This window comes from Takifugu rubripes, chromosome 4 (assembly GCF_901000725.2).
Source record: "Takifugu rubripes chromosome 4, fTakRub1.2, whole genome shotgun sequence".
Lineage (NCBI taxonomy): Eukaryota > Metazoa > Chordata > Actinopteri > Tetraodontiformes > Tetraodontidae > Takifugu > Takifugu rubripes.
Window position 1 is genome coordinate 10,246,758 of NC_042288.1, and position 26,307 is coordinate 10,273,064.

General features: G+C 44.9%; 2 protein-coding genes across 6 annotated transcripts in view; both read right to left on the reverse strand.

Moving 5' to 3' along the window:
- Positions 1-15,288, reverse strand: part of adam12b (ADAM metallopeptidase domain 12b) — a 46,616-nt gene extending 31,328 nt beyond the window's left edge. Inside the window, exons 1-3 of one of the 3 annotated variants that reach the window (XM_011603233.2) lie at positions 14,594-15,288; positions 6,188-6,309; positions 4,252-4,325 (exon numbers count right to left, since the gene is read on the reverse strand). In XM_011603233.2, coding sequence (XP_011601535.2) covers positions 4,252-4,325; positions 6,188-6,309; positions 14,594-14,711 — 314 coding nt within the window. In that variant the 5' untranslated portion in view covers positions 14,712-15,288. Of the gene's footprint in view, positions 1-3,533; positions 4,188-4,251; positions 4,326-6,187; positions 6,310-14,593 lie in introns of those variants that run through there. The other 2 variants (XM_011603234.2, XM_029834787.1) reach the window with 2 other exon arrangements.
- A 1,808-nt stretch (positions 15,289-17,096) lies between these two features.
- LOC105416354 ((E2-independent) E3 ubiquitin-conjugating enzyme FATS-like) lies at positions 17,097-25,876 on the reverse strand. 3 transcript variants are annotated; one of them, XM_029835828.1, is made up of 7 exons: positions 25,504-25,876; positions 22,694-23,845; positions 21,216-21,373; positions 20,408-20,588; positions 19,162-19,225; positions 18,587-18,686; positions 17,097-17,289 (listed from the first exon to the last, which is right to left on the reverse strand). In XM_029835828.1, the coding sequence occupies exons 2-7, from the start codon at positions 23,520-23,522 to the stop codon at positions 17,257-17,259; spliced, it is 1,365 nt and encodes a 454-aa protein (XP_029691688.1). In that variant the 5' UTR covers positions 23,523-23,845; positions 25,504-25,876; the 3' UTR covers positions 17,097-17,256. The 3 variants fall into 3 exon arrangements, with proteins under 3 accessions (XP_029691688.1, XP_011601537.2, XP_029691689.1); XM_011603235.2 differs by lacking the exon at positions 25,504-25,876 and adding an exon at positions 21,453-21,535 and having other exon boundaries at positions 22,694-22,778; XM_029835829.1 differs by lacking the exon at positions 25,504-25,876 and having other exon boundaries at positions 22,694-23,997.
- Positions 25,877-26,307: the final 431 nt, after the last annotated feature.

Consider the following 26,307-nt stretch of genomic DNA (forward strand, 5'->3'; position numbering starts at 1 on the left):
CTGCAAAACATTTCCAAATAAATTACTTGATTGCAGCTCCACAATCACACACGTACAGCATGTGAAGACTTTGTTGGAGGTTCAGAAATAACAAGAGATTGGACTGGTTCCCAGGTTTGCCAGCCAGGTGTGCAAGACTGAAGCATCTGGGATTTTCCTGAACCCACCAACTGGATTTTGTCAGGTACGCTTAGCGCTACTGTAACAGTCGGACCGCGCGAGTGCCGCAAAGCCGATTACTTCAGCAGCAATGTGCTCAGGAGAACATCATCCTGATTAATGAGCTGGAACATGTTTGGTTTTCTTACATGATGCAAAATTGTGGCGCAAACTCGTTTTGATCTGTCCTGTTCTAGTTGCAGTCCGCTCCTCCTCCATTTATCCATTTGGTCTGCTTCACATTACGATCTCAGTGGAGGTTAAGGCCGTCTCTTTTGCACGGATTTGGTTTTAAAAACCAACTTGCGTTTCAGAAACATTTAAAATCTTGCTGCAAATCAATATCAAGCAATCATTTCCAAAAGCCCTACACTTGACTGATAGCACTTTTTGACTTTTTTTCAATTCAGAATTTGATTTAAAAGGCTGAAAAAGAATCTTGTGAGATGCTTAGCCAATGGTTGGCCGTCTGAACACATCTGGGTATCGATACACGCTAACGGTTTGTGTAGCGGCGCTGCCAACATCAGTTAGCCCGTCAATACACTGCTCTGATGTGAAGCCTGGCCATTTAACCAAAGTCAGCTGACAATAGAGAAACACACACACATGAACCTGAACTGGGGAGAGCAGCACGTGCACCACTTACTGTGATGCTCACCTGACCTTTTAACCTAATATTCCATCAATATTCCCTGCAATGAAACAAGCATGGACTGTCAGACACAGTTGAGTGTGTTGAGCTTACTGGGTCTATACTCTAATTTAAGTTTTGTGTTTAAGGAGGGGAGAAGGAAGGTTTAAACATCTTCATTTGGATTATGTTAAAGCGTTGGATACTTACAGCAGCATTGCGTAACTATCTGGCTACTGTAAACGCTGCATCTGATCATTTACAGAATTCAGCCGATGTGTTTATTCAACGGGCTTTGCCTTGCTAAATAAGGACAGGTGCCGATGTTCTGGAACGTGGATGTTTAAGTCCTCAGCATCATAAAGGCAACGGTGGACAGTGTTGCGTAACCTCTGGATTGTGCACATTCTTTGTGATGTGAATCTACTCAATCTTAAAGCTGCCTTTTATCCTTTTGATCAGGTTCCAAAAGTAAAAAACAAACAAAGCCCTCTTATCTTTTCTCCAGGCAGCACCTTGTGCTCTCTCCTTCAGCCTTTCACTGTGGGCCTTTTTTCTTGCCACCTTGGTCTCGCACGTGTTATCTTGCAGGACCAACTCTCACCGCAGGCATTGCTCATCACACACAACCTCTTTAGCCAACTAATTAATGTCAGCAGGAGGGAAACTGTGATTACGGCATGTTCAAACCTTGACAAAAAGTAAATGTCACTGTTTCCCAGAAAGGAAGTGCATGAAAACCTGCAGAGGAGACGAATCCCGAGAGTAAAAAACAATAAAAATAAAAAACCAAAAATACTAGACTGATGTGAACTGGACTGGACTGGACTGGACTGGTGGCTGTTCAACCGTCCTCCCAAGAGATGGGGGAGGGGCGGTGGTGAAATGTGGACACAAAAACACAAAAACTGCAAGACATGACAGGAAATGGAACACTGATTAAATGCATATGGAATAAAGGAAGTCAGGGTTGGAGAAAGAGGTCTATGGAAAAGAGCGTGGTGGCTGTTTAACATCCAGAATCCAAGTCCTGACCTCACGCTGCTCAGCATAAACATAGTGGGAAGGCACATAAATACAGCAATAACCGCTTTTCCGACTCCACACATCGGAGCCAACAGCATAAAAAGCACCAAAAGTCTTTTCCACATGAAGAACGAATCAGAGAAAATGAGTCCGACTTCAGATGTCCTTCTGACCTGGCTATTATAGTTCTTCTCTCAGCTGCTCAATGTCCAAATCCAGGACAGTCCTAATCTCTACTAACCTGCAGGACATCGTGTTTTTGTCCTTCAACTCATTTAAAACACCTCACCACTTAAACGAAATGCCAGCTTTGTCATTGGAACGGTGCAGATCCACCTTCCAAAAGAAGCACACAGAGGATGTGACTGTGGACAAATTTTCGGTCAAAAATATATGTCAGTCAGATGTGCCCGTGGGTTGTAAGGGCCTCTTTTCTTTTCCTGCCACAGAAGAATGAAAGGAAATGTTGTCATTGGGAAACACACGGGAAAAGTCAGACAATCCTATACCCGGCTCATTGTTTTTCAAGGAGAACATGAATGGCAATGACTTGAATTTACAGTTCATTCTTTATGGAATCAAATATGCAAAGGAGACATGTTCCTGGCCTTCGTCTGGTAAAATAAGCTACCAAGTCCACATATAATTACCTGTAACCTAGCAACCCACTTAACGAAAAAGTGGAAACTTGTTACAAGAACCCAGATCTGTTCCTCTCAGTTCACACTCAGATGTACGTCGGTCAAAAGAGGCTTCAGACGATTTCGTGATTAAAGCTTTCTCAGGGGTGAAATAGCAGATAGTGCCAGTCTCTAATCCAGACTAATGTGTAATGCTGGATACGCCCATCATTAATCATGTGACACCGACTAAGAGTGCCATTGATCAATGTTAGAATGTCACAGAAAACACTGTTTGCCTACTACCTAATTCTACCGCTGTAAATATTTTATAAGACTTGGCCATTTCCATTCCTGCTCGAGTAAAGATGGATGTGGCAGATGGATCTGGAAGCTCTTTCTTCAATAGTGTTCAGTGATGTCATTTGAATCATATATTAAGGGACGGAGAAGCATTGAATGCCGTTATATTTAAAGGTAAGCAGGCTACAGCAGTCCCCGGAGACCTGCTGCCAAGATCAAGATCAAAATTAGCAACGTGCGCAAAGGAATGCTTTATTCAAATATGTCGTTATTCTGTTCGTATCGGTTACTCTCGTCACCCACACGGAACCGCATTTTATTACTATTACCGTAGCCTAATCCGCAGGGCTGTCCAAGATACAAACAACAGGCAACTCCCTCGCCCCCGGAGCTGAAATACAGCCCCGGCTGGAGCACATTTTAGAAGTGAAACAGTAAATTTACAACGGTATTAAAAACCGAGGCCCTGTGAAACGCAACGCGGCAAGAATTATTCAAGCTCACTGCATTCCAGATAGCCACTTCCCTCACACACTCTCACACACATTCTTTCACTCAGATTTATACAGTTTCACCATTTTAATGGGGCTAAAATTGTCCAGTAGAAGCCTCCTTAGCATTAGCATGTTCCCCACCGTCCTTCTGCCCCTGGACAATTACGGCTTTGACAAAACAGCCTCGGACAGAGGTCAGGGACCGCCTGTGATTGGCTGACAGGACACATCTGGTCCCACAGAAAAGTGGCTGGACGGGAAGCGCAGCACGCTGGCGTGTGATGACGGATGACTCACAGCTGATGCTGACGTTGTGAGAGGTCATGGGAAGGAAGGGAAGTGGCGGGGTCAGTCAGGACGCCGGCTTCCTCGGCAGCATTTACCGACCGCGCTCCCAACAGTGCTCAGACTGGTTTTATTGGCGGCTGTTCTACTGTAGGATTCTGATTCCACTGAAAAGCTCGATCAGGAGAAATGGCCGACGCGCTCCATCGATCGGCGTCAAAAAGAGAGGAGACGAATATCTGCGAACAATAACAGCAAAAACAATACCCACGGAGGCAAAAGCGCCATCCTTTTGACCTCTACGAAGACTTGCTATCTCCACCCAAATCATCTGCACAGAGTGTACATACATATTTATCAACACGAAGTGATCCCCACCTCGCGCCGCACAATTCAATATTATTTTCCTCAGCACAGACGGGAGGGATGAGAGGAGAGGAGGGAGGACGAGCGCGTCCTCAGAGCTCTCTTCTCCCTTAGTCTTTATCAGCTTTCATCTCTCAAGCCTTCGGAGAGTGTGAACCATAAAAGAGTCCAATCACTGGGGGACATATTATTTTCTCCCTCCTTGAATACACTATATCATAACCCCAGACCCACACAACTTCACAGCCTCTTGCATTTATTACTCCATCCAGCCGTAGCCGAGGCCATTTATCTGCGGGCCCTGATTTGCATAAACATTCAGTGAGTCAGTGGAGATGGATAAATGAATCAGGCAAACACTCACTCATTTTTCTCCAGCAACAGGATCAACTTTTCACCTTCTGCTTGTACCAGTAGCCGGAGCGATGCGGGATAGCCCTGAAATACAAAAAAAAAAGATCAAAATCATTAAATTAGCTAATGTATGCTGACATTGAGGCGGATCGGAACGACCGTTTTTGTGCTCCGGCGCATTTTATTTACCTTTTATTCGCCTGTAACCTGTAATAAAAAAGTGTGAACCGCCTTTATACAGCTTGGGTGAAAGGCGGGACACGAGAGGGTGAGAAACAGGAAGTGCACATCCTCCGCTTCCACAGGCATGTGTGTGAAAATTTGGTGCTGGTTTTTAAAATTTCCCAACGTAAAACTGCTGACACAGCAATTGTTTAGCGTTATAATGTTGCACCTTTCTTTGCAGGAGCCATACGCCCCTGAAAACGGTTCCAACCCACAAACAGATAATAGCCTCTTTCTATTCTTATTGAAAGCTATCGTGCCTTTAGCGGCAAAAACTGCGTTTAATTATAGAGGCAACCGTGACAATAATAAATTATGAATGTTCTGTTGCGCGTTGCAATTAATGCCAGCAAATATTCATGGAAATGCCCATGATCCAAGAAATTGCACTCATGAGAAATGGCAAATGTCATTTTGAGATTTAATCCTTAATTAAATCTCAAAATGGCAATTTTAGTGAGAAACTGCTTTAAAATGACATGAAGCCTTTCAGAAAATCATTACCGGGGTGAAGAAGTGGCCCTGTGGCAGGAAAATAAAGCATTTTGCATTCAAGCCTTAAGATGTCACCCTTCTTACAACAAGAACATTAAAACAGACAGATATTTCCATGATTGGGGAACAAAGATGGGAAAATGACCGGCTGATAGCTCAAGACCGAGGATTGGTATTGTGACATTTATATGTCTGCTTATTGTTGCCTGCAGGTCTGTTTAACATTCAGTCAACTCGTCTCTGTGACTTTAAGCAATCTGCTTCCCTGCTTTTTTACTGGAAATAAATGTACTTTTCATTTTGCTGGGGTTCACTTGCAGAAACATTCCACAATAAAGGACCTTATTGTAGCTGCTAATTGTTAATTCAACACAATATATTTGCATATTATCTTTGGCTAATGCTCATTTTTGGCTAATGCTAGTTTTCTTAATCGGATTTCTTAATTTGTTTTGCAATAAAGAAGACCTACCTTAGTCTTTACTCTCGTAGCTAAATGACAACGTGCCGTTGTTCTACATTAATGACGGACCACTGGATCTATAGAATATTAAACTCAACTATTTCTTTTTATTTCACTCAACACAGCTTGAGACCCCGTTTGTGATATGTATTTTGCACATGTTAATAGCGTGACACTCATAAATATTTGATATCGTGCGCACGCCTCCTGGAAAACTTTCCATAAGTTCTGATGAGGAATCCATCATAAATATTCATACACTTTCTTTTTTAAACTCTCTTCCTGACTGTCCTAGATCACAAGTCTAGACAAACCAGAGGAGGCTGATTAGACTACATAATGCAGTTCACCATGAGTAGTTCGGCATCTTTTAATTTAATATGTAACAAATGGTGCTTAAAAGAATAAAACACACACGGTTTTGCAAAAATGAAGCACGTATTTCTGCATTAAGGAGTGACGAAAACTGTGACCAGAGCTGTGGCAAACATGCCCTTTCAGCCCAATTGTCTGGGCATGAAATATAACTAAAAAGGAAAATATTTTCTTACATTTAACTTCAGAAACATAAAAATAATAATATAAAAATCGCTTTTACAAATCAGTCAAGTCCACTGCTAAGACTGGGGGGGGGGGGGGGGGGGGGGTGATTCCTCCACTGCCATCTGTAATCGAAACAATTTCGTTTCTGTCGTCCATCTTGTTTTACAGTCAGTGGGAAGCAGAGGTGAAAGGTCAATGAGCTGGTGATAAGTGCACCTACCCTTGTCCTGAGCTGGCTCAGAGGTCTGGGGTCCTTGCCCTTTAGAAGCAGCGGGATGGTTGATTCATAGTTTTCTGTTGGGGCTGCCTCGCCTCGAGGTTTGTTCCCATCAGGATGACTTCCTGTTAAAGTGGCAGAGAGGGAAATGCAGACGTGTGAGGACAGACTGAATTAAACTTTAACTTCTGTGTCACAAACCTTACAGTTCTGTGGGAGGAATTCGTTAAACAGGGAAGCAGACAAAAAGGGTCAAATCTCTGAAATACCTTTAATAATTCAAGGTGACGTTCCAGTAAAAAGAAAACCTGGATTCGAGGCAGCCAGACAAAGACTGTGCCTCTGCCTCCCAAAGAGCTTTTGCAATCGAGCCACAGCCACAACAGAGCATCAATAATACAGTATATCCTTCCACTCTGTTTATGAGCAGCCTTTACCATATCTCCAGATGGGAGCAAAGGAAGAAAAATAGCTTCCTGGATCAAAATGACCTTCTGCTTTATATCTTCCCTTTTCACTTGATACAACACATCAGAAAATGGTGAAACCAGCTGACTTTTCCTCTTTTTTGAACTCTTAATGGATTGAAATGAGCAAAAGCGACACCCAAGAAGTGCACTCAAACCACATATAGTGCCGGGCATATGCATCATATTTAGGATGAAATCCACTAAAGCGGATCAGTGGCTGTGAGCGGAATGTGGGAATCACAGTCTGAATTCCCTCGGCTCCCTCTCCTCCCATTCCTCCCACAGATAATTGAGCCTGTCCCCCAGCGTCAGCGAGCAGAGGCCCGCTGTGACACTCTGAGAGTCCTGCCTGCTCCTCTATTTACTGTAAGTCTAAGATCTGTGTATGTAAGCCCCTCCCTCGTGACGTGCACCTTAGCATCTGCTTGTCTGCGGCGTGCATGTGTAGCCTCACGCAGGGTACAGAAAGAGTTCAGTAGAACACAGAGGGAGCGACGCTGCAGTCTGACACACTTTGTGTACTTCTCCCAGCAGGAGATGCCTCCTTTTCAAGTGCTGATCCTCTTTTAAGTCTGTGGGGTTTTCCTTAAAAGACAATATTCAGGCACCGCGCCTGCCTTCTCTTACCAGTTCAAACAGGCAGCTCCATCGCGCCCTCACCCCGGCCCTCACCCTCCATTTACCCACAATGCATAATAAGCCAACAAAAGCATTAAAGGGCTCTCTTGTATGTAATGGGGCATTTGAACGAGTGCCAGTGGTGGGTTGTTGGTTTTAGGGGTGCATGAAAGCAAAGTGAGGCAGATGGAGCAGCGTGACCGAGACCACAGGCTGTGGCTCGAGCGCCATTAAAAAGGAGTTAAAAAGGGAAAGTCGAGCGCAAGTCTTGTTAATAAAAGACCTCAACACCTCAATTGGTGTGGAAATGAAACGTTAATTCAGAGGCAACACTATAAACTGCGCAGATGGACGAACTTCCTAAAAGGCAGGGTTCATTTAAACAGATGCTGATGGAAACATATTAAATATTTAACACACCACAGTAGGTAATAAATCGCAAAGCCTGAGGAGCGAGGGTCGGCGGGCCTCTGCGCGCTGCACAGCACTTCCTGACAAGCGCTCTCTTTTGAAGCACAGTGACCAATTTGTGTAAACAGCGTGTGGCTTTCTCAAGGCATTTGTGTAAGATGGATGGAGATTAAAGTTTCTATGCCAATGCTGCTCGCTGGAAGAGGCGTTTCCTTCAAACCACAAAGAAACGTGGCGGTCGTGATCGCTCATCAGCTTTATCCTCTTTGGGAAAATTATAAATTCCAACTAAAACTGGGTTAATCCCACATGTTTTTCGGGAGCGTCTTCGCTGCTGAGCCAACAACACTTGTGTCCCAATGTTGGACACAAGTGGACATCTGCTACGGGTCAGAATGAGTCTTTTTGTGAGCCAAACAATTTGGTTTTTTCCCCACCCACCATTTCTGTAAATTTAAAAAAAGAAAATCTCTCAAGGGTTTTTGTTATTTGAGCGGGTGACATTCATCTGAGCCGGGACCGATGTCCAAGATTATGGTGCGTATGTTGCAGGGATGATTAAAGCAAAGCAGCCACACGGGCATTAATAATGCATAGAACAGTGAGAGTGCAGGCAGATTTATCCGATTTTCCCAAACTTTAAAGTCGGGGGGTGCCCACGCTGTTTTTCATTTACAGCTAATATGCCGTCTGCTCAATCAGCACTGCTCATGTACGAAAGCCCTCTGCCAGGAGAAGGTCAAAAACAAGGATAAAGTCTTTTTCATGCACAGAAAGATGCCAAAAGTGAGGGAAATAAGCCACATATTGCAGCAGTTAGTGCACAGAAAAGAGAATAATAACGTCTGAGTTTTTGAGATTGAAAAAAAAAACCACTGCTGAAGGAAGTTTAAAATCCATCGCATCATCAGTGGACGCTAACAGGGATTAATGCTAACTTTATCAGTCATTACATGCTTGGGTTATTTTATTCATCCAATTAAGATTTTCATGATTTGGCCTTTCAATATAATAACAAGGTGGCTTTCCACTGCTCAGCATTCAAATCACATCCTTCTCAACCACACAGGTGCTTTATTTGGAAATTTTACCACATTTAGCCACGTTTGAGTTTGCTCTGTTCTATCTGGGATAAAGATAGAAAATGTTTGTGAGCTGCTGATAAAGGTTGTGCTGATGCAGGGTGAAGATTTAATGTTCAACATCTTTTTTTTTTTTTAAAGGCCCCATAAAAGGTTCATGGCTACCATTATTTCCTCAGTGGAGCTTCTTCGCTTTTAAAAACAGAATCTTTTCGAATGAAACATAAAAATGGAGGGAGTCATTGAACTGTCGCTACTGGGTGTGATGGAAACCAGTTCTGACTCTAAAATCACCCAAGGGTGCTGAGCAGATTGATCACCCTTAATAATTGTCAAATCTGTGCAATGTCATGGATGCTAGGAACAGATCTGTTCGTACGTTGGCACGTTATAACTCCAATAAAACATTCCCATGTCAAACTCCAAGTTGACTATTGTAGCCAGTTTTACGCTAAATGGGATAAAAGTCTGATCCCTTGTTTTTGCTTCTCCCTTTGATGATTCCATCTGATGATCTGACACAATAGATCTGAGGATTAAAGACCCTGAAACGATATCTTATAGGTTAACCTGGAGCAGAGATCACTGAATATATTAGGAAGTCATCCGCATACATGCGCATAATTTCTGATACCACATGAAAACACCGCTGACCTATATAAAGACGATGATGCCGTATCAACAATGAGCTTTCAGAAGTAAAGAGCTCTTATCAAAGAGAATGAGGAATGAGGCTGATCTGAGCCCAATGCAACTCATCTCTCCAACAGTGTCATTCGGGAAAGTAAACATGACTTCTAACTGGGGATATATACACGCATACAAGATGAAATACTGGCATTAAGTGATAAAAAGCGTCTTAAGTTGTCTGTCTGGGTTGTTTGAAGGCGTCGCTCACACTGCGGAGGCAAAGTTAGCACCGGATGTGCCTCAAGCTGGTCTATTCAACGGTGACATTTGGCTTTATTTAACTAGTTTGTCTTGGAAGGGACAGAAAGGACACGCCGTCTCCAGGACGGATCCTTCTCCATCTCCGAACCAACCTTCTGTCAGTAGAAGATACCGAGGCTGGCCCAGTCTGCGGGCTAACGTGCTCCGATGTGACGTCGGTGTTGAAGAATCGGAATGTTCAGGCAAGGTTGAGGAAGAGCTCAGGCTTGGATAATTTCTAATCACGTTAGAGAACCAGATTCTGGGATCATGATGTCATAGAAAGAGGCACTTGTGTTTGACATATAGATAATATATTAATATTTAAAAAAACTGAAGGACTGTCATTAGCAGCCCAGCAGCGTCACCCTGACTGGCCGTGACGCACGTCACCGTACACGACAAACGAAACACGGACAAGGTTAGTTCGAGGTTAACGAGATCAGATTCATCAGAAGGGAAACAGATGGAGGCTTTGACTTGCTATTACCAGCTTTATTCTTAAATGTTAACTTCATTATCTGCTGACAATCAGGAATATAAATTACATTTCCCGCTGTTCCATCCCACAAGTGGACCGGCGAGGCCGTCTCAGCTGTCAAGGCTGTCTGCCATCTTGCTTCAGTAGAGTCTTGTCAGCATAAAGAACAGAATTAAAGCAAAATAAAAAACCCCGCAGGTCCTTTATTATCAACAGCCTTCCTCGCAGCAGTTGGGAAAAGTGCATTTTACACTTCTTCTTTTAAAAGCCGCCCCTCCTATGAGTCCTTTTTTTTATTTACAGAAAAATAAAACCTGCTGCTTAAACAGCACATTTCCGGCACGGCGCTCCGACTGCGCCACGAGGCACGCAAAGTCGGACATCATTATTTAACGAATGGGAACGCTCACGCGCTACTTTGTTGCATACAAATTTACGACTGACGCTAGGAGCAAGCTAAAAGGAAAAGGCGCTTCCCGCTGATGAAAACAAGTCATCCATTTTGAAGCTCCCCTTTTATGTGCGCGCAAATGCTTTTTTCCTCTCTGTGCTCAATCTAGTTTAATGAACTGGGCAGCGTTCACAATACCATTTTTCAGCAACAAGAGGATGGAAATTACATGTGGTCAACATGACCTCGGCCCTGCTCTCCAAGTAATTACAATGTTCAAAAACAAACTATTTTAAGACGTATAAGATGAAAGAAGGATGGAACATTTCGGAAATGATGGCTCTTAATGTCGGCTAATGGTTTCTGAGGACTCGGCAACAGTTTTTGACACAAATGTGGTCTGGTGGGAAAAAGATCCGCCAGGGAATCTTCGACATGAACGGCAACAGTCGTATGGCTTTTCATTTTCACATCACAATCTGTAATTCATTTCCTTTATGCATAAAATTGTGAGAGAATCAAATCAGGAAGAGTCCGTGTGCGTGCTGCGGGGTTCAAACAGCCGACTCAGCAATTCTGAGGCTCCTGATCAAATTACATTTGTACTACCGAGGACCAATTAATGTTGAATCAATCCAGTACCTGGAAAAGCACCAGAGAGGGAAAGCAGTGTTGTACAATACTGCTGGACAGAGAGGAAGACGAAGGACTTCAGAGCGGCACAGTTTGAGTGTCAAAGGACAAACATACAACACTGTGCTTCAATATTTACACATGCTGGCTGACGGCAGTGACCATCATCTACAGGTGCCATTTGGGCCCCTATAAATGCCCCAGCAACAGTGTCGTTGTGAACCAAAGGCAGAGAAACACTCACCAATGTGACAGTGGGAACTGATCCGTCAGTGCTGGGAAAGAGGAGTATTTCCACGTGCCAGCGAACCTCTTTAACATAACATAATAACCAATCACCGCCCTGCCGGGGTAAGATGAAAGGTCAGCAGCTCTCGGTGAAATGCCAATAAGCTCTCTCCCCAGCGATTTCAGAACTGAAGAAGCCTTCTGGATAGAAGGCGAAACGTCTTCAAGAGAAGAAACCCAGTCCAGTTGACAGAGAAAACTACCTTGGAGCCAATAAGAGGAGCCCTCTCAGGCCGGGTTACTGAGATTTGTCCAAGTGTCCCCCTCCCGTCCTGTTTGAGAGATGCCGGAAAAGCCTTTTCCCATCTCCGCTCGCAGAGATTTAGGCGTTCCGTCTCCGAGCCGGGGAGATTTCTGCTCGGAGGATTTGCTGTAGGGATTTACAGAAACTTATCGCACACATAGGTCACACAGCAGCCACATGTGAGAGAGATGGGGGGTCTCGGCGGGTGTGGATTCAGCTGCTTTGTGTTTAATGGAGGGCGAAGATGCTCTAATTGGCCAGTCGGTCAGTTACCCATCTGACTCCCGGAGTCAGACTGGATGTACTGATAGATACAAATCTACTGGTCATAACGGCCTCAGGACTTTGGTGGATTTTTGCTGAGCGCCATTATTACAGTTTTTCTCCCGAACCAGGGTCCTCACCCCCCAGCACCAGACCTTTTTGATTTAATCCTTCAGAAGATGAAAAGAGACTTTATTCTTGATGCCATGGCAAATTATACAGCTGCATCAGACCGTTGCCCCGCTCTGTCCGTGTCACCGGGGAGGTCAGATCTCGTTTTCGCCTCCCTGTCATTCCTCTCAAATGTCAGGAACACGGACCCTGGCTCTGACACTTTAGTTCTTGCTCTGCTTCATAAATTTCCCCTTCAAAAAGTCCAAATAAATCTGAGCTTGACAGGAAGTCTGACGCATTCAGTCACCGCAGTAAACGGATGACGGAGTCGACTAATGTACCCAAGTGGGAGGGACCTCGCACCCACCTTAACTTATCATGGCCCCGATTGGCTGCTCGGATCTGGACTTTGAGTTATTTTGTGTGTTTCTATTACCTTCCCTGGTCATCACACCCCAGTTAGCACCCCTGTTCTGTGCAAGGCGCCGGTTTGTGCGCCGCACTGCTGCCTCATAAGCGGCTTATCTATTTTATCTGTGATCCCATCATCCTCGGGCCGAGCAGGAAGAGGAGTAGTCACACTGACGGCTATAATGACCGATGACGCTTAACAGGGAGGGACGTTTGTAACTATATCTGCTGTTCCCATGTGCCGCCCAATCAATGCCAAGCTGCCCTGGAAATGTCATGTGGGGGGAGCAGAGCTGGGTGAGGTCATTTTCTTTCTGTCTCCATCAGAAAGCACTTGTAAGCACTAGACGGCAGCCATACATCAGATCAGATGACGGACGGACGTTACGCCGCAGCAAACTGGAGCTAAATGTGAAGACGTTGCTTCAGGGTGGTTCGGGCTTCCTTTCTGCCCATTTGTTTCAATTACAGACATTCTAACCTTTCTAATTAATCTGGTCTGATTTGCTGCTTTGACCAGATATCCTCAAGTCTGATCCGGGTCATTTAGTTCTGTCTCTAATTAGTTATTGAGTTTCCTCTTCCCAGAATAATAATAATAAAAAAATCTAACTGAAAACCAGCTGATACGCAGCAGGGGGGGAAAGTAATTCAAAGAGTATTGCTTTCTAGTGTAATCTGAAGAACGCTGGCAATTTAATCCCAGTCCAAAACAAGCAACAGTGGCAGAAAAAATCTCCCATTTACTAGGGAGAAACTGTGAGCAGGACCCTGCTGCCGCTGGGTAAACGAGATAAAGTAGGGAGGAAAGGACGGGGGGAGGGCAGAAAGAGGAAAAGAACAGCACACACGCAAATATGGGGGTTATTTTAGGCAGCACGAGCTGAAGGTTGGTGTCAAAGTCTATTAAGACAAACAATGATGACGTTGTCCCCAGTTACGAGTCAGGTGATCGTTTACGTCACGGTTCTCAGGCTGACAGGCAAGAAAAAAAGGCAAACAGGTGATGACACAGGAACCAGGTACGACTCTTTCCATGAATGTCTTTAGCTTCATCTGGGAGACATCACCATCTACAGCAAACAGGGGGGAACATTAGCATCATTAAATAATAATTTGTGGTGTCAAATCCTTTTTAAAAAAAATAAATCCATCACCCATCTAATGTTGCTGTGACAGCACGGAAGCTACAACACAAAAGCAATTTGCACTCTGCCTTTTTGGAGTTTTTTTCCCCCTTACTGTTTGTTCTTAAAGCCATTTCCACTTTAATTAACCGACCCGCACAACGTGTGCAGGGAAGCTGAGGCAGAGCGCGCCTCCAGGAACACTTCCCCGTCTTCACTCCGACTTGCAAACTACATAATAAAAGACTGCAGCACTTTCTGCCGAGGCAGGAAAGCGCTGGTTAATATTCTGGCGACATCAAAAGAAGTTGTTCCATTTCACTTCACATGATTAAAGCTGGTTTTAGCCCCTTCATTTGTATTGGAGCACCCCTGAAAGCTTCACTGACTCCACACTCGGATGATTAATACAGCAAAAACATTTTCTGTGATTTGTGACTCACTGTTAATAACACAAATCCTTTCTCACACACAAACATGCACCAATTACGTCCTCCAGCCACACGCTCGGTCACATGAACACATACTAGCTCATTGATTTAAGTAAAATTCAGCTGCACAACAACATCCTGTTTGCTTGCATCCTCCAGATGACGCTGACTCTTCCCAGTCTTATCTGTCTGCTTCCCTCCATTGTTCCGTCTGAGCCGGTCTCTAACTCTGGGGCAGTGTGCAATTTCCAAACTGGAGCGTGCATGAGGGGGACGGTCGAAAAAAGGCTGTGTGGGAAACGTGCTGAGATATGGAAAACTGTCCCATTCATGTAATTTATTTAAAGAGGGTGGAGGGGTTTGTTTGTGCTGCAATAAAACATCCCAGTTAAAACTGAGCTTCTCCATCTGTTGATCCCACAATCTGTCCAACCACACAAACCAGTTGGCAACATGCAAATGAAGCAGTGGCTAATGGAAATCATCATAGTGGTTCTAGAGGTGGCCTTCTTACCCTCATGTGCCGCGGGGGCCGTGCCATCAGCATTTCCCGATGCAGAGGACCAGCCCCAGACGCGGAGAGCGAAAACCAGAAAAACAAAGTTCTTCCGCCGCCTCCAGGTTGTCATCATGCCCGGGCTCGGAAGGGGAGAAGATCCGATCTATTCTGCGCGACGGGTGCAGACACCTCACCCGGATGGGGTGACAGGATGGATATCCTTGTCAAGAAACGCGCACGGCCGGCGCACGGGAGCGCTTCAGCAGCAAAAGTCCGCCGAGGCGCACCAGGCTGTCATCATCGGCGGCGAAGCTGTCAAAAACTTTTCCTCCCTCCACGGCAGATGTGCGGCGGAGGCCAAAGGCTGGAAGAGGCGGGGGGGAAAGGCACAATCCTGAAAGTTAGATCGGTGTCCCTCAGCGCGGATGGGCTGCTCATGACACAGAGGTAGAGCAGACAGAACGGGAGGATGGTGGGAGAAAGGAGAAGCCCATGACCATCTCCCCTGTCTGCCACAGCCAAGGTTCACCATGTGCGCCTCGCGTTCCGCTGGGTCCTAAGGCCGGACCCGTTCCGATCGCTCCAATCCATCTTCTGCTGTATTCACGCATGTCACAGAAGCCGCGCGAGTCGTCCTGCATGCAGCACTCATTCACCTTGTATTGCCTTTGCCGTCAAAGCCGCCTGAGACGTGTATGACGTTTGAATGCCCGCATGGCGCATTTGAGGGAAAGTTTTGCAGCGAAGGGTTGCGTGTGTGAATAGAAGCGCAGACATTCAAAAACATACCTGCATATTCAGCATAGGTGTGTTTAACATCCCACCAAGGCTGATTTTAAAGGCTTTTCTTGTATTTAGAAGGGCCACCAATGCAGCGTTTTTTCGCCCAGATGAACCAAACCAGCTCTGTTTGCCTGAAGTCGGCAGCTGCTGTGAATCAGAACCAATCAGAAGTCAAGAGGTTAATCCGGTTCGATCTGCAGCTTTTCTCCAGCAGCAAAACCGTCGGTCCATTTGTAAAGCAATAGAATGTGTTCCTCACATCCTATATTTGCAGAAACATGAACATAAACAGACGTATGCATGAGTTCATTAGTGTAGAATGCACAATAACATCCATAATTCACATTCACATGCACAGATTCATTCATGTAACTAACAAATGATTAAAAACAAAGGCAATTGTCATTTCAATTACATTATAACAATTATGCATTTATTACAAGCCAAGAGAGGACTGATCGAGAAGAACAATGCTGGAACAAAGCTGGAATTGCCTTCCGCTTCAGTCTCTTTGTCTCAGTCCTCAAATGTCCCCACCTGTGTTTTGTTGGCTTCTGCAGCAACCTTTTTTCCCCTCACAGATGTCCTGAGCGCAGAGTCATTTTCACCCCACAATGCTCGTTTTGTCTTCATTCTGAGATTTCAAATCAAGGGTCGTTGCATTAAAAGCAGAATGTTCCTGTCCAGACTGACTGTTGCTCAATGGAGCCATGGTGGGGGAATAGCCACAAAGCTCCATAGCTAATTATACAGTCAGCCCTGCAGGCTCAGATACTGTTCCTCATTCATCATATCAGTAGGGTGTTTAATGTGTTCCAGTCAATTGAGGCCATTGGAAAACAAGTCCAATGGCCCTCGTGCACATTGTCCACATCATGCTGCAGTGTGATACAGTCGCACAGGCGACTCGCACTGATAAGAACCGTCCTGCTGATAGACAGCTTTATGCTCGCTCCCCGACAGCCTGAGCACATCACCTGGAATGTGCCGACATGGCTGAAGAACGGTTCTTCCACTCAAATTATTCTCTTTCGGCAGTCAGCGGTTAAAGATTTTGCTTGCTGCGCCATGTTTTTATTTATTTTTTATTTTTTTAATCTTGGTGACTGAATGAGAGCTGCAGGCCCAAATTCAAGATTTAACCAGGAAATATTCAGGTTCCAACTGAAAACACCACGCGTGCTCCCCCAGGATGTCCGGTTAGGGTTAGGGTTCTCCGGTTCTCCCAGCAGGCCCTGCTGCATCACCACTGGGGTGTCATTCACCTTTGCTAAAAATGCACCGCTGCTCCCATGCAATGCTCAAAACAGTCCTCTCTTATTACAATGTCATCCTTGGACAAAGGCCCCTTTCACCGCCGCCCCGTGTCTCCTGAGTCCGTTTAGCTTGGAATTCTGGTGTTCCGGATGGAAGGTTGCAGAGTCCTCGAGGCAGAGATGATGTCGATGGCGACACGTGGTCGCCCCCTCTGCCACTGTATAAACACCTTTAGAGCCAAACCAATGACAAGCTCAAGGTGCTTTGCTCAGTGCACCAAGACTCATTTCCAAGAACATGGTCATTTTCACACCGAATATCTTTGGAAATCTTTTATTTCATTTTGAGACAAATCAGGAAAAATAGGATTGCATATATCATATACAACCATTAGGAAATGAGGCAGTAAACTATATTTATGGAAGGCATTGGGAAATCACTTTTATGGTGACCAGGGAAACAAACAGCAGGCAACAAACACTGACTCAGTAATTTATTGCAATGTTTCAGTGTCTATGAGCAGAAAAGCTCTATTTAGAAACATGAGAAAGTCTTAAGGAGGATACAAGCAGATCTTTAACAGACCACGTGCTTTGGTAAAATGAAGTCATAAATATGGCATTGATTAGCATCGGGGGTTAACTTCTTTGCAGAATCTGGTCCAGTATTCTCTGTAAAAGGATAAAAATAGAATTACCACCGATTAATCACCTACATTTGATTGATTTCCCCAAAAATGATCAAAGGGTGTCCAGAGTCTGATATCACATCTCTCAGCCACTGCGGAGGCCAACTCCTGCTCTTAAATTGGCCTCCATGTCTATCATAGTCACACCTGAGTTGCCAGAGTCCAGACGTGGTGATGAAGCTAACCTGCATTTTGCCCAAATGTCCTGCTGAGCAGGTGCTCTCTTTTCCCCTGAAATGGTCTGTCCTTCCTCATTTAGTTGCCTCGGGGACTTAAACTAGATATGTGCGTCAGGGACTCAGAACTCTCAGCTCAGCGTCTATCGAGAGAGAACCTCTTCCTTTTTTTCCCATCTCACTGTGGTTCAGCACGGCTAATAACTTCATTCGAGGGGTGGCGGGGTCACGCTGGCATCACCCACCGTCAGGAAAATAAAGTTTCCTCTGACAGGAGGATATTCCATTCGCACAGTTCTTTACAGTTGCTTCCTGTCTGCGTAAACACACAGGAGTGATTTACTGCAGACTCACCCTTTTGTTGAGAATGAAAAATTGATCAAGAACTAAGGGAGTACACACACACACACCCACACACACACACACACACACACACACACACACACACACACACACTTTTATCTAAAAATGGTCATGAATCACTGCACATTTTTCATGCGAGCTGTGTACAAGTGAAGTTTAATGGACCTGTCTGACAATGCACGTCCTAAATACATCATTTTTTTAGCCAAGGCTCCCAGCTAGAGGGCATATATAGAGAGACTGTGAAACTATGCATGCATCATGTCAGTAGGACTTAAGTTTGAGTCATGACTGTAGAAGGTTTGTTTTTCACAGCGCCATCACACTCTGAAAAACAATAAAAATGACCTTGTTTGTGACTAAGAGTTGAATATTGATGTGATGAGTGTTTCATATAATTTTAATAGGGAAAATAGTTGTTAAAAAACAGAATTAAACAATGTAAAAATTTATTAGAGATATATTTTTGACACGCTTTTTAACAGTGTTTGGTTGTGACCAAGCAAACATAGTTTTAATTGTCAAACAGTGACATCTGCTGGACAAATGTTGAATTACGGTTTTGGTTCGTAAGAAAATTATAACTTCAATATCTCCATTATTTCGTTGTGTTGCGTTTCCTTTTGGTTCGCAATGTTCAGAATTTTGTTAAGACCATTACATTTAATTTTGATTGTATGGTTCTCAAGATAATTCTTGTTTTGACCTGGGATTTGCAAGAGAGATATGCTGCAGATCTACCTTTTTAAAGACCTGGACTCGCCGTCTGTTGGTTTGCGATACAGCCCTCTTTTTCTCATCCTCCTTTTTCTTTGTCACCTCTGGCAGCTTGTTGTAGATCCTACAGTGACAAATTGAAAGAGAAAATCTGGGGCGGGAATATGATGTCACAAGCCTGAAGGTGGCCGAGCCAACAGATAGACAAGCTTTGTTGTTGAAGCGGACCAGAGCTGGCACAGAAAATCAAGATCCACAGATAAACTCTCCTCACATTCTCTCCCTTTTTACTCCCACAACTCAGGGGTGATTTGCTGCGAGATACTACAGCTCAGAGGGTGTTTTTTAAACAAAAAATGGGCAGCCATCATTTGATCAGGCGCCTTTCCTGATAAGAAAAAGAAGCAATAAGTTGGTGTCATCCGTACGCTAGACGTCCAGGGGATCCGTGCAATATGAAGTGAATATGCAGTGTTGTGTTTGTCCGCAGTGAGTGTCAGATCTGACAAACAGGTGTGATGAATGCGCACAAAAAACTGGCAAAAAAGAGCAAAGAAAAGAAAGAACCAGCAAGGCAGAGGGAACCAGGGAGGACTCACCGCCTGGACCTCAGCTGCATCTCTCGGCCTGATATAGACCTCTCCCTGGGCTTGAAAAGGTTATCTAGGACACACACACGAATAACAAGTGAGAATTAATATGTAAATGACTTTTGAATATGTTAAATGCACACTGAGGCCTGTCTAATCTTTCACTTTTCAAGACACACACACACACACACACACACACACACACACACACACACACACACACACACACACACACACACACACACACACACACACACTCTCTGAGTAGAGGAGTTTTGGGGCAAATTTTAATGTAAGTCAGTTTAAATCTGTTGCAAGCAGCACAACACTGGCATATTTCCAGTAACCTACTCTGGGAGAGTTTGTTTGATCTTGGGCTTTTTGTCTTTTGGTGCATCCTGTCATGATTAGATTTTGAGGAATTAGCCAACAACAAGGAATTTAAAAAGAAACCGAGGTAGTGTGGCTGGATTTCTAAAGTTCTCATTCTGATGCACACAATCTCCTCTCATTCCCTCTTTTAATGCAAATGCACTCTAATTATATTTATTATGGACCGGGGAGTTATAGTGAAAGCTTTTAAATGCTGATATTACTTAATAAAGCCATTTCTGCACCTCTTTCACCTGAGCTGAGGAGCCTTGCAGATGTGTGTGCTAATTTTAACCAGTTTCTGCATGGAAACAGTGGCAGGCTGGTTTTAACTTTATCAGCCACTGTAGCCAGTAGTTGTAGCCAAAATCTGGTCCCAGCCCGGGAGGGCTTACAACTTGATTATTTTGAAACCAGTCAAAACTTGAAAAGCAGATGGCAGCCAAGCTCAGTTAGGTGCATTTGAAATGAGAAAGGGGATGAGCAGAACTTTTTTTTCTTCTTTTCATTTGAACAATCCACATAAAGGACTCAGATCTAAGCGTGGGACAGGCGACCTATAGAAGTGTAATTCTGATAGATTGCTGAGAGTTCTGAGTCCCTGACGCACATATCTAGTTTAAGCCCCCGAATGCAACATCTGCAAAGAAAAACATAATCAAATCTCTACAGGCAGCAGAAAGAAGAGCAATGCATTCAAAGAAGACTGTGTTGTCATGTCTGTTTGTTAATGTGTCTTTCAGAAAAATAAATCTGATAAGCCTTTAGTTATTTTTAGCCGCAATAAAATTATTGGCCACTAGAGGGAGTAGTTTGAGAAATGCACAACATTAACCATGACTTATGTACTGTAAATACCAAACCTGGTTTGTATTCAACCTACCACTGAGTGGATCTGGTGTTGTGCACTTCCTCCTTTGTCTGCACGTTTTCTCCAGGTCTGCGTGTACTGAGTCTGGCTTGGTTCCTCTCAAAGCTCTGCGCCTCAAGGCTCTCTGCTCCATCTTCCTTACCCGACCCTGAGATCGGCTGATAAAGTCTGGCCTGAAGAGCTCTAAAGCCTCCTGGAGGGGCAGGGGATGCAATAAGAGCCATACTGGTAGGCTGGAAAGTCTTGACGTTTTTGTTTTTGTTTTAAAAATTCACTAAAAACATCCTTAATGTATTGATTAACCTCGGACAGCCCTGATACGATGCGGGAGATGTAGCACTGAGGTTTGATGTTCGATACCTCGCTTTGGTGGGGATGAAGGTGAGAGCTACACTCACCAGGGGAATCTGCTTCTGAGAGCTTCAAGAACCTCACGGGAGCTTCATTGCTGCAGCCTAACAGTAAATGTGTTACAATAACTGGGTAAAAACCTGTTACTTTTGGAGCCCTTTTGGTTTTAAGAGGCATCCTGTCACCAGATCTCATGAAAAGCAGCATTCTAAACACACACTTGTATTCTACTGGTCACATCTAAACACAGCGTTACACACTCAGCTACTGCAGAGCGACTGTGAGGGAACAGAGGAAGAAAACAGGAAGAGTGACGGAAAAATTCTAACTGTTTGAAAATCAACAATTCAAAATTGAGAGGGTGACTTGTTCCACTCTAACATTTGAATATTAATCATGTGACCTGATGCTGATCAAAGGCAACAGTTATACAACTATGAGAGTAAATTAGCATAAAACTGACTCCTACTTTAAGACTGAGGCCCTCATATTTTGTCTTTCCTGTCAGGGAGCCGTGCCCGCAACAGGTATTTTCCAAAGTTGCACATTCCTGAGGCTCTCTCCTGCAGTCATGTAGATCCTCCATCTTTTCCCTCGCTGCTTGTTTTCTCCACATCAGGGACTGAGCTTCAGAGAGGCAGCGGGACAGAATCAATGTGTGAGAAATTTGCATGAAAAAGATCTTTTTATGCTTCGTTCTTATTACCTTTCATTGTAATAGCTCTAGAAACACATCACTGTCGCTTCACCTTGTGTCAGAGCACAGCCAGGAAGGAGTTTAGGTGTTGCCTATAAATAATGCAAAGGATTACGGGGCACCCGTCCTGCTCCTGTAACCTCATATCTGGAGTGAGATAAGTATCCTCACTCAATACCCAGGCAGGACTACTGTCCATGAAGGCATCACATGGTTGGTCCAGGAAACCAAACTGCTACATTCACTACCGCCAGAAAATTAAGGTACACTATCGTGCCAAAAAAATAAATGCAAAAACATTTTGAATCGAGTAAAACTGTTAATATTTAATATGTAGTATTTTAAGAGCACTGCAGCAGAGCGGTAATGGGGGACTCTGAGACAACCTGTTGCAGTGGAAATCTGTTGGTGAGACTAGGAAATGGCTTCAGGCAGCGGCATAATTTAAGAGTTGTCGAATTCCAGGATAGGTACATGTGCACAGTTGGTCACGTGCATGTCTTTTGCAGTGAAATGTGCAGAACGCTTTGATGTAAAAGCACTATATGAGCGTATCTGTTTTAAATGTAACAAGGCAGAAATTCTGTAGCGCGCAGGTAGATGTGTTCAATTTCCTTTAGAAAAAGAGCTGTTTTGGGGAACGTGTCAGGTGGAACAGAATGCGGGGGCCCAGGGGTAGTTTGGGAATTGGGGTACAACAGGAAGTGCAGTAACGTCCCTAAACCCTTGATTAGTTTAATTTTTAAACTCCAGCTTCACGAATCATATCAGCAGTGACCTCCTGCGTGATCAACCATACCTTAACATGAAGTGTGGCAGATCGCTACGCTAGGATAGCATTCGGAGGGGGAAAGATGCAGAGCTGTCCCCTGGGGCTGGTTATTATTCTGTGACAGTGTCCCATCTATATTTCATATCCATATGATTTATGTCCGAGGATGACAAATTTATTCTAAAGTCAAAAGCAAAGTGTGTAAATGTGTTTGTGTCAGCTGGGATTTATTTTCAACAGTATAGTTAATGGGTGTGTTTCTGGACGTGCCTGAGATACAATATAAATCAAAAAACTCCGAGGCGTGATCAAGCAACCCCCAGCCCTCCCCTGGACCACCCTGCAACCACATATATCAACGCAGCATCTCCGAAATGTGCGCGTTGCAATCACAGACGGAAGACTGGGAGGAATGCAAATTAATTTGGGACGGATACACTGCGCTGCCATTTCTGAGGGGAAGTGATGAAATTCATACCTGGGTCAAGATTGGATGTTAGCGGCTTGTGCCGGAACTCATCTGCATTCTCCTTCAGCCACCCAGTTTGTGTGTTTGAGGGCTCTGGCCTCCGGAATGACAATAATCCCAAAGGGTTGCCGTGGAGCTGTGGATCTGAATCAGCGGCCCCGCCTGTACCATAACAAGCAGGCACCGCTTGTTGGACTGCGCAGCCTCCAGACTGGTGGCCCGGCGAAGCAGCTTGTCCTCCGCGACCTTGGCCTCTTTTGGTGGGTTGGTTTCTGGGTGAAGCCCCGAGGCGGATGAACAGGGTGGACCTGAATAAAGCAGGTTCTCCCACAGTCCTGTCCTCTAATTCAATGATGGAAATCAAAAGGGACTTGTCCAAAAACAGAGTGGCGCTATTGAACATCAGCGGCACCTCAATGTGGACGCAGGACCAGTGGGATCTCTGTGAGGACCTGTCCACGAAAGAGCGGACGTGCACGCCTGGTTTGCCGTCACCCTCTGCGTCCATCAGTCCGTGTCGCTCGGCTCGACCTCCCTTCTCTCCATCTCTCAGCGCCGCGCCATCATCTGGTGAGCACATCTGTCTCAGCTCACATGCAGTCATTCCACTCTGTCCACACATGCCAGGCTGAGAGTTTGAAACCCTGGACATGGAGGAGGTGGTGGTCGAGGAGTAGGTGACACCCTCACATGCTGTGTCGGGATGGATGGACTCCCATGATGGTTGAACCTCCCGTGCTGCTGGACAGATGGAACGAAAGGTTTCGTTGGGACCTTCTCCCACTACCTCTGGAACAGCCGCTGCCCTAAATGTCTCAGGTGCGTCCCCTATCTGCATCCCAGCAGTAGATTGAGTGTGTTATTGCACCAAGGTACACACTCCCTTTCTGCCGCTGCCCCTGGCAGACAACCCATGACAGGACATTCCTGTGCAGTGAGGCATTAATCACTGGAGGACTGCGAAAAAAAAAGAGACAGGACAGAGGAGGGAAGCGTCTCACATCAGTGGGCAAGCGGAAGGATTCTGTAACTCCAACTAAACCGAGCAAGATTGAACACACAAAGATAAAAGCTGGTGTGAGGCGGCGCTGGGCACTTTATCTGCACCCCTGCTCCGGGCTCTTCATCAGTCGCTGTTGAGATGACAGTGATGGGAAGCACCTGTGGGCAAAACATCTGCATATGACTTTCAGAATGTCCGGAGGAAAACATCAGGAACAATAAGCAGCCTCTTGCAAGGGGAGGAAGGATTCTCTCCCATGACGCGTTTGCAGGATTGACTATTTTATAGTTTTTGCCGTTGACAAAAACATCAACAGTAAAGTAAAGGTGCAGCTTCAAAGACAAACTCCTTTAAATGATAGCGCAATTAAAAAAACCTTCCCTCGCCATCACGACCTTGTGAGTAAAGTCGTTCCACTGATACTTGAATGCAGCGCTTTTCAGTTCACTTAATCATCCTTTAATTTATCGCGTGCTAATGCTCATTTCCACTTATCAGCAAAAAACAAGGCAACATAAAAATGCCCCAGCCTGCCTCTCAGCTGGCAACGGCTCCCCTAACACAGTTATCTCTCTCGCCCGCTTGGCACATTCCTTAACGCGGACAACAGCTTAAGTGTGTGTGTTCATTGTTTGTGAAGACATAGGGAAAGGTTTATGGACCCTGAGTGCCCTCCTCTTAATTCAGCCCGTGTATAACATCAAATCTAATGTAGCTATTATCAAAATAAACGTTAAATTAAAGGCTCAGAGGCTCATAAACAGAAGCAGAATTTATGCCGGAATAGGTTTTCTGAGCAAACAATTGCAAGGCCTCGCGATGTCACAGAGAGACCCCGCAAATTAAAGTCATGTCTTCGCCCGATTAAGATGCTTGCTGAAGTGATGGTGGGCATATAATTCAGGGAAAGTAATTATGTTTACGCTGTGTGAGACTTGGAGGTGAGTCACATGAGGCAGGGATGCGGGCTGGAGCGACAACAATGAAGCAGAGCTCTCTATGTTCCGGTTCAGCTCCTTTTTCCTTCCAATTGGAGATTTAGTGTTTTTAGAGAAACAGCATTCGCAATCTGCAATTAAAATAGCTCTGCGATGGATCTGGAGGCAACCAGATGCACTTAGAACCTCTGTGTTGGCGCTGCATTTTAGCATGTAGGCAACAGTAACCTTACAAAGCAAACAGAAGCATCCACCTGTGAGAGAAGCTAACAGAGCAGGGTGTACTTGGCTGACGTGACCGCTTGCTCATTGTTGCACGCATGAAAACCGGCGAGCGTCTAAACCTTTGTGCTCCTGACGGTGCCAGGAATAGAGAATGAGGCCATGGGACCCACCGTTGGTTAGGAAACAGACGGGGTGTGCAGAGCAGTGGGCATGTGAGAGATAAACCCATCACTACAGCCTTTGTTGAAGCAACACTCACCGAGGGAGCTCCCAGGCTGCTGCTGCTGTTGAAACCTATTATACATGCTGGTGTATAACATTCCTCATCCCCTCAATGGAGGGTTACATTTAAAGTACAGCTATAAGTATCAAACATGGGTTTCTGGTAGATTTTGAGTCAGACTAAGTCAGGCTTGCTGTTGGAGTCCTAAATGGGGTGACTGGAATGTGGTCACATGGGCTTAATCTGGTTAAATGCGCAGCAGGTAAACATATTTGAGGCCCTAACCATTTGTAGATATTTAATCTAAACAGCCCTGACCGTAACTTAGCCATTATTTACGTTTAAAAATGGAGTTTGCTATGCTTTTCCTCAGTTGTGATGACGCGATTTTGTAATGTGAAAATGTAGAAAAAGGCCGAAGACCTCTTACCTGAAATGTTAATCCGTCAAATGTTGCTCCATCTGGTTAAGGAAATTGCCCCCCTCGGTCGGCAGAGACCCTCTGGAACCTTCTGCACTCCAGCACTGAGCAGCAGAGAGTTTCAGCCTTTCTCAGCCGACATGGGATCAGCTTCCAAGGCTCTCAGGGTCTATACCCCCACCCAAACGACAATGTGAGCCAACGGCTCACTGAAATGCCAGAGTTACCTTTGCTCTGCATACATTAAAGCTATTTCCACTGGTATAATGTTGACCTCGGCGACTCTGCTGGATCTTGTTATTTACTTGCTAATTCCTGCCTTAGTTTAATTATACTGGCAAAGGAAAGCCTCGAGAGATCTCTGCAGTGCAGAGCAGCACCCGGGGCCATATTCATATGAGTTTAGTCCTCCAGGCACCCAGCTCACGGTGACTGGTTACCTCTCCTGTCCCTCCCCCCCTATCCTTAGAGGCACGGCTCAGGTAGCAGAACAAGGATCTCTCGGGTTTCAGCAGAATAGGTCTCAGCTGGAGTAGTTATTAATGGATAAAGAGCCGATGGAACTGTGTCACTGGTGCAGCAGACAGAAACAGGGAGCTAAAATGGAAACCAGTGTTAAAACCAAACCATGCTCAAAATGCACCACCAAGAAAAAGCCCCTCCAAACGCAACACTTTGGTTTTTGCTCCCACTTTTCACGAGCTGAACTCATCGATGTCTCCAAAGGGCCCATTTCTCCCAAATAACATTCAGAAATCTGTCTCAAATCTGTCTGCGCCCCTCCTTTTCTGAGATAATCTATCCAGCTCACAG

Coding starts and splice junctions, on each gene's coding strand:
- LOC105416354 (XM_029835828.1), bottom strand. CDS start 23,522: ATGCAGATAGGGGACGCACCTGAGACATTTAGGGCAGCGGCTGTTCCA. Junction 21,374..22,693: donor AACATCCAATCTTGACCCAG/GTATGAATTTCA, acceptor GCCTCTCTGAAG/CTCAGTCCCTGATGTGGAGA. Junction 18,687..19,161: donor ATGCAGCTGAGGTCCAGGCG/GTGAGTCCTCCC, acceptor TTGTCACTGTAG/GATCTACAACAAGCTGCCAG.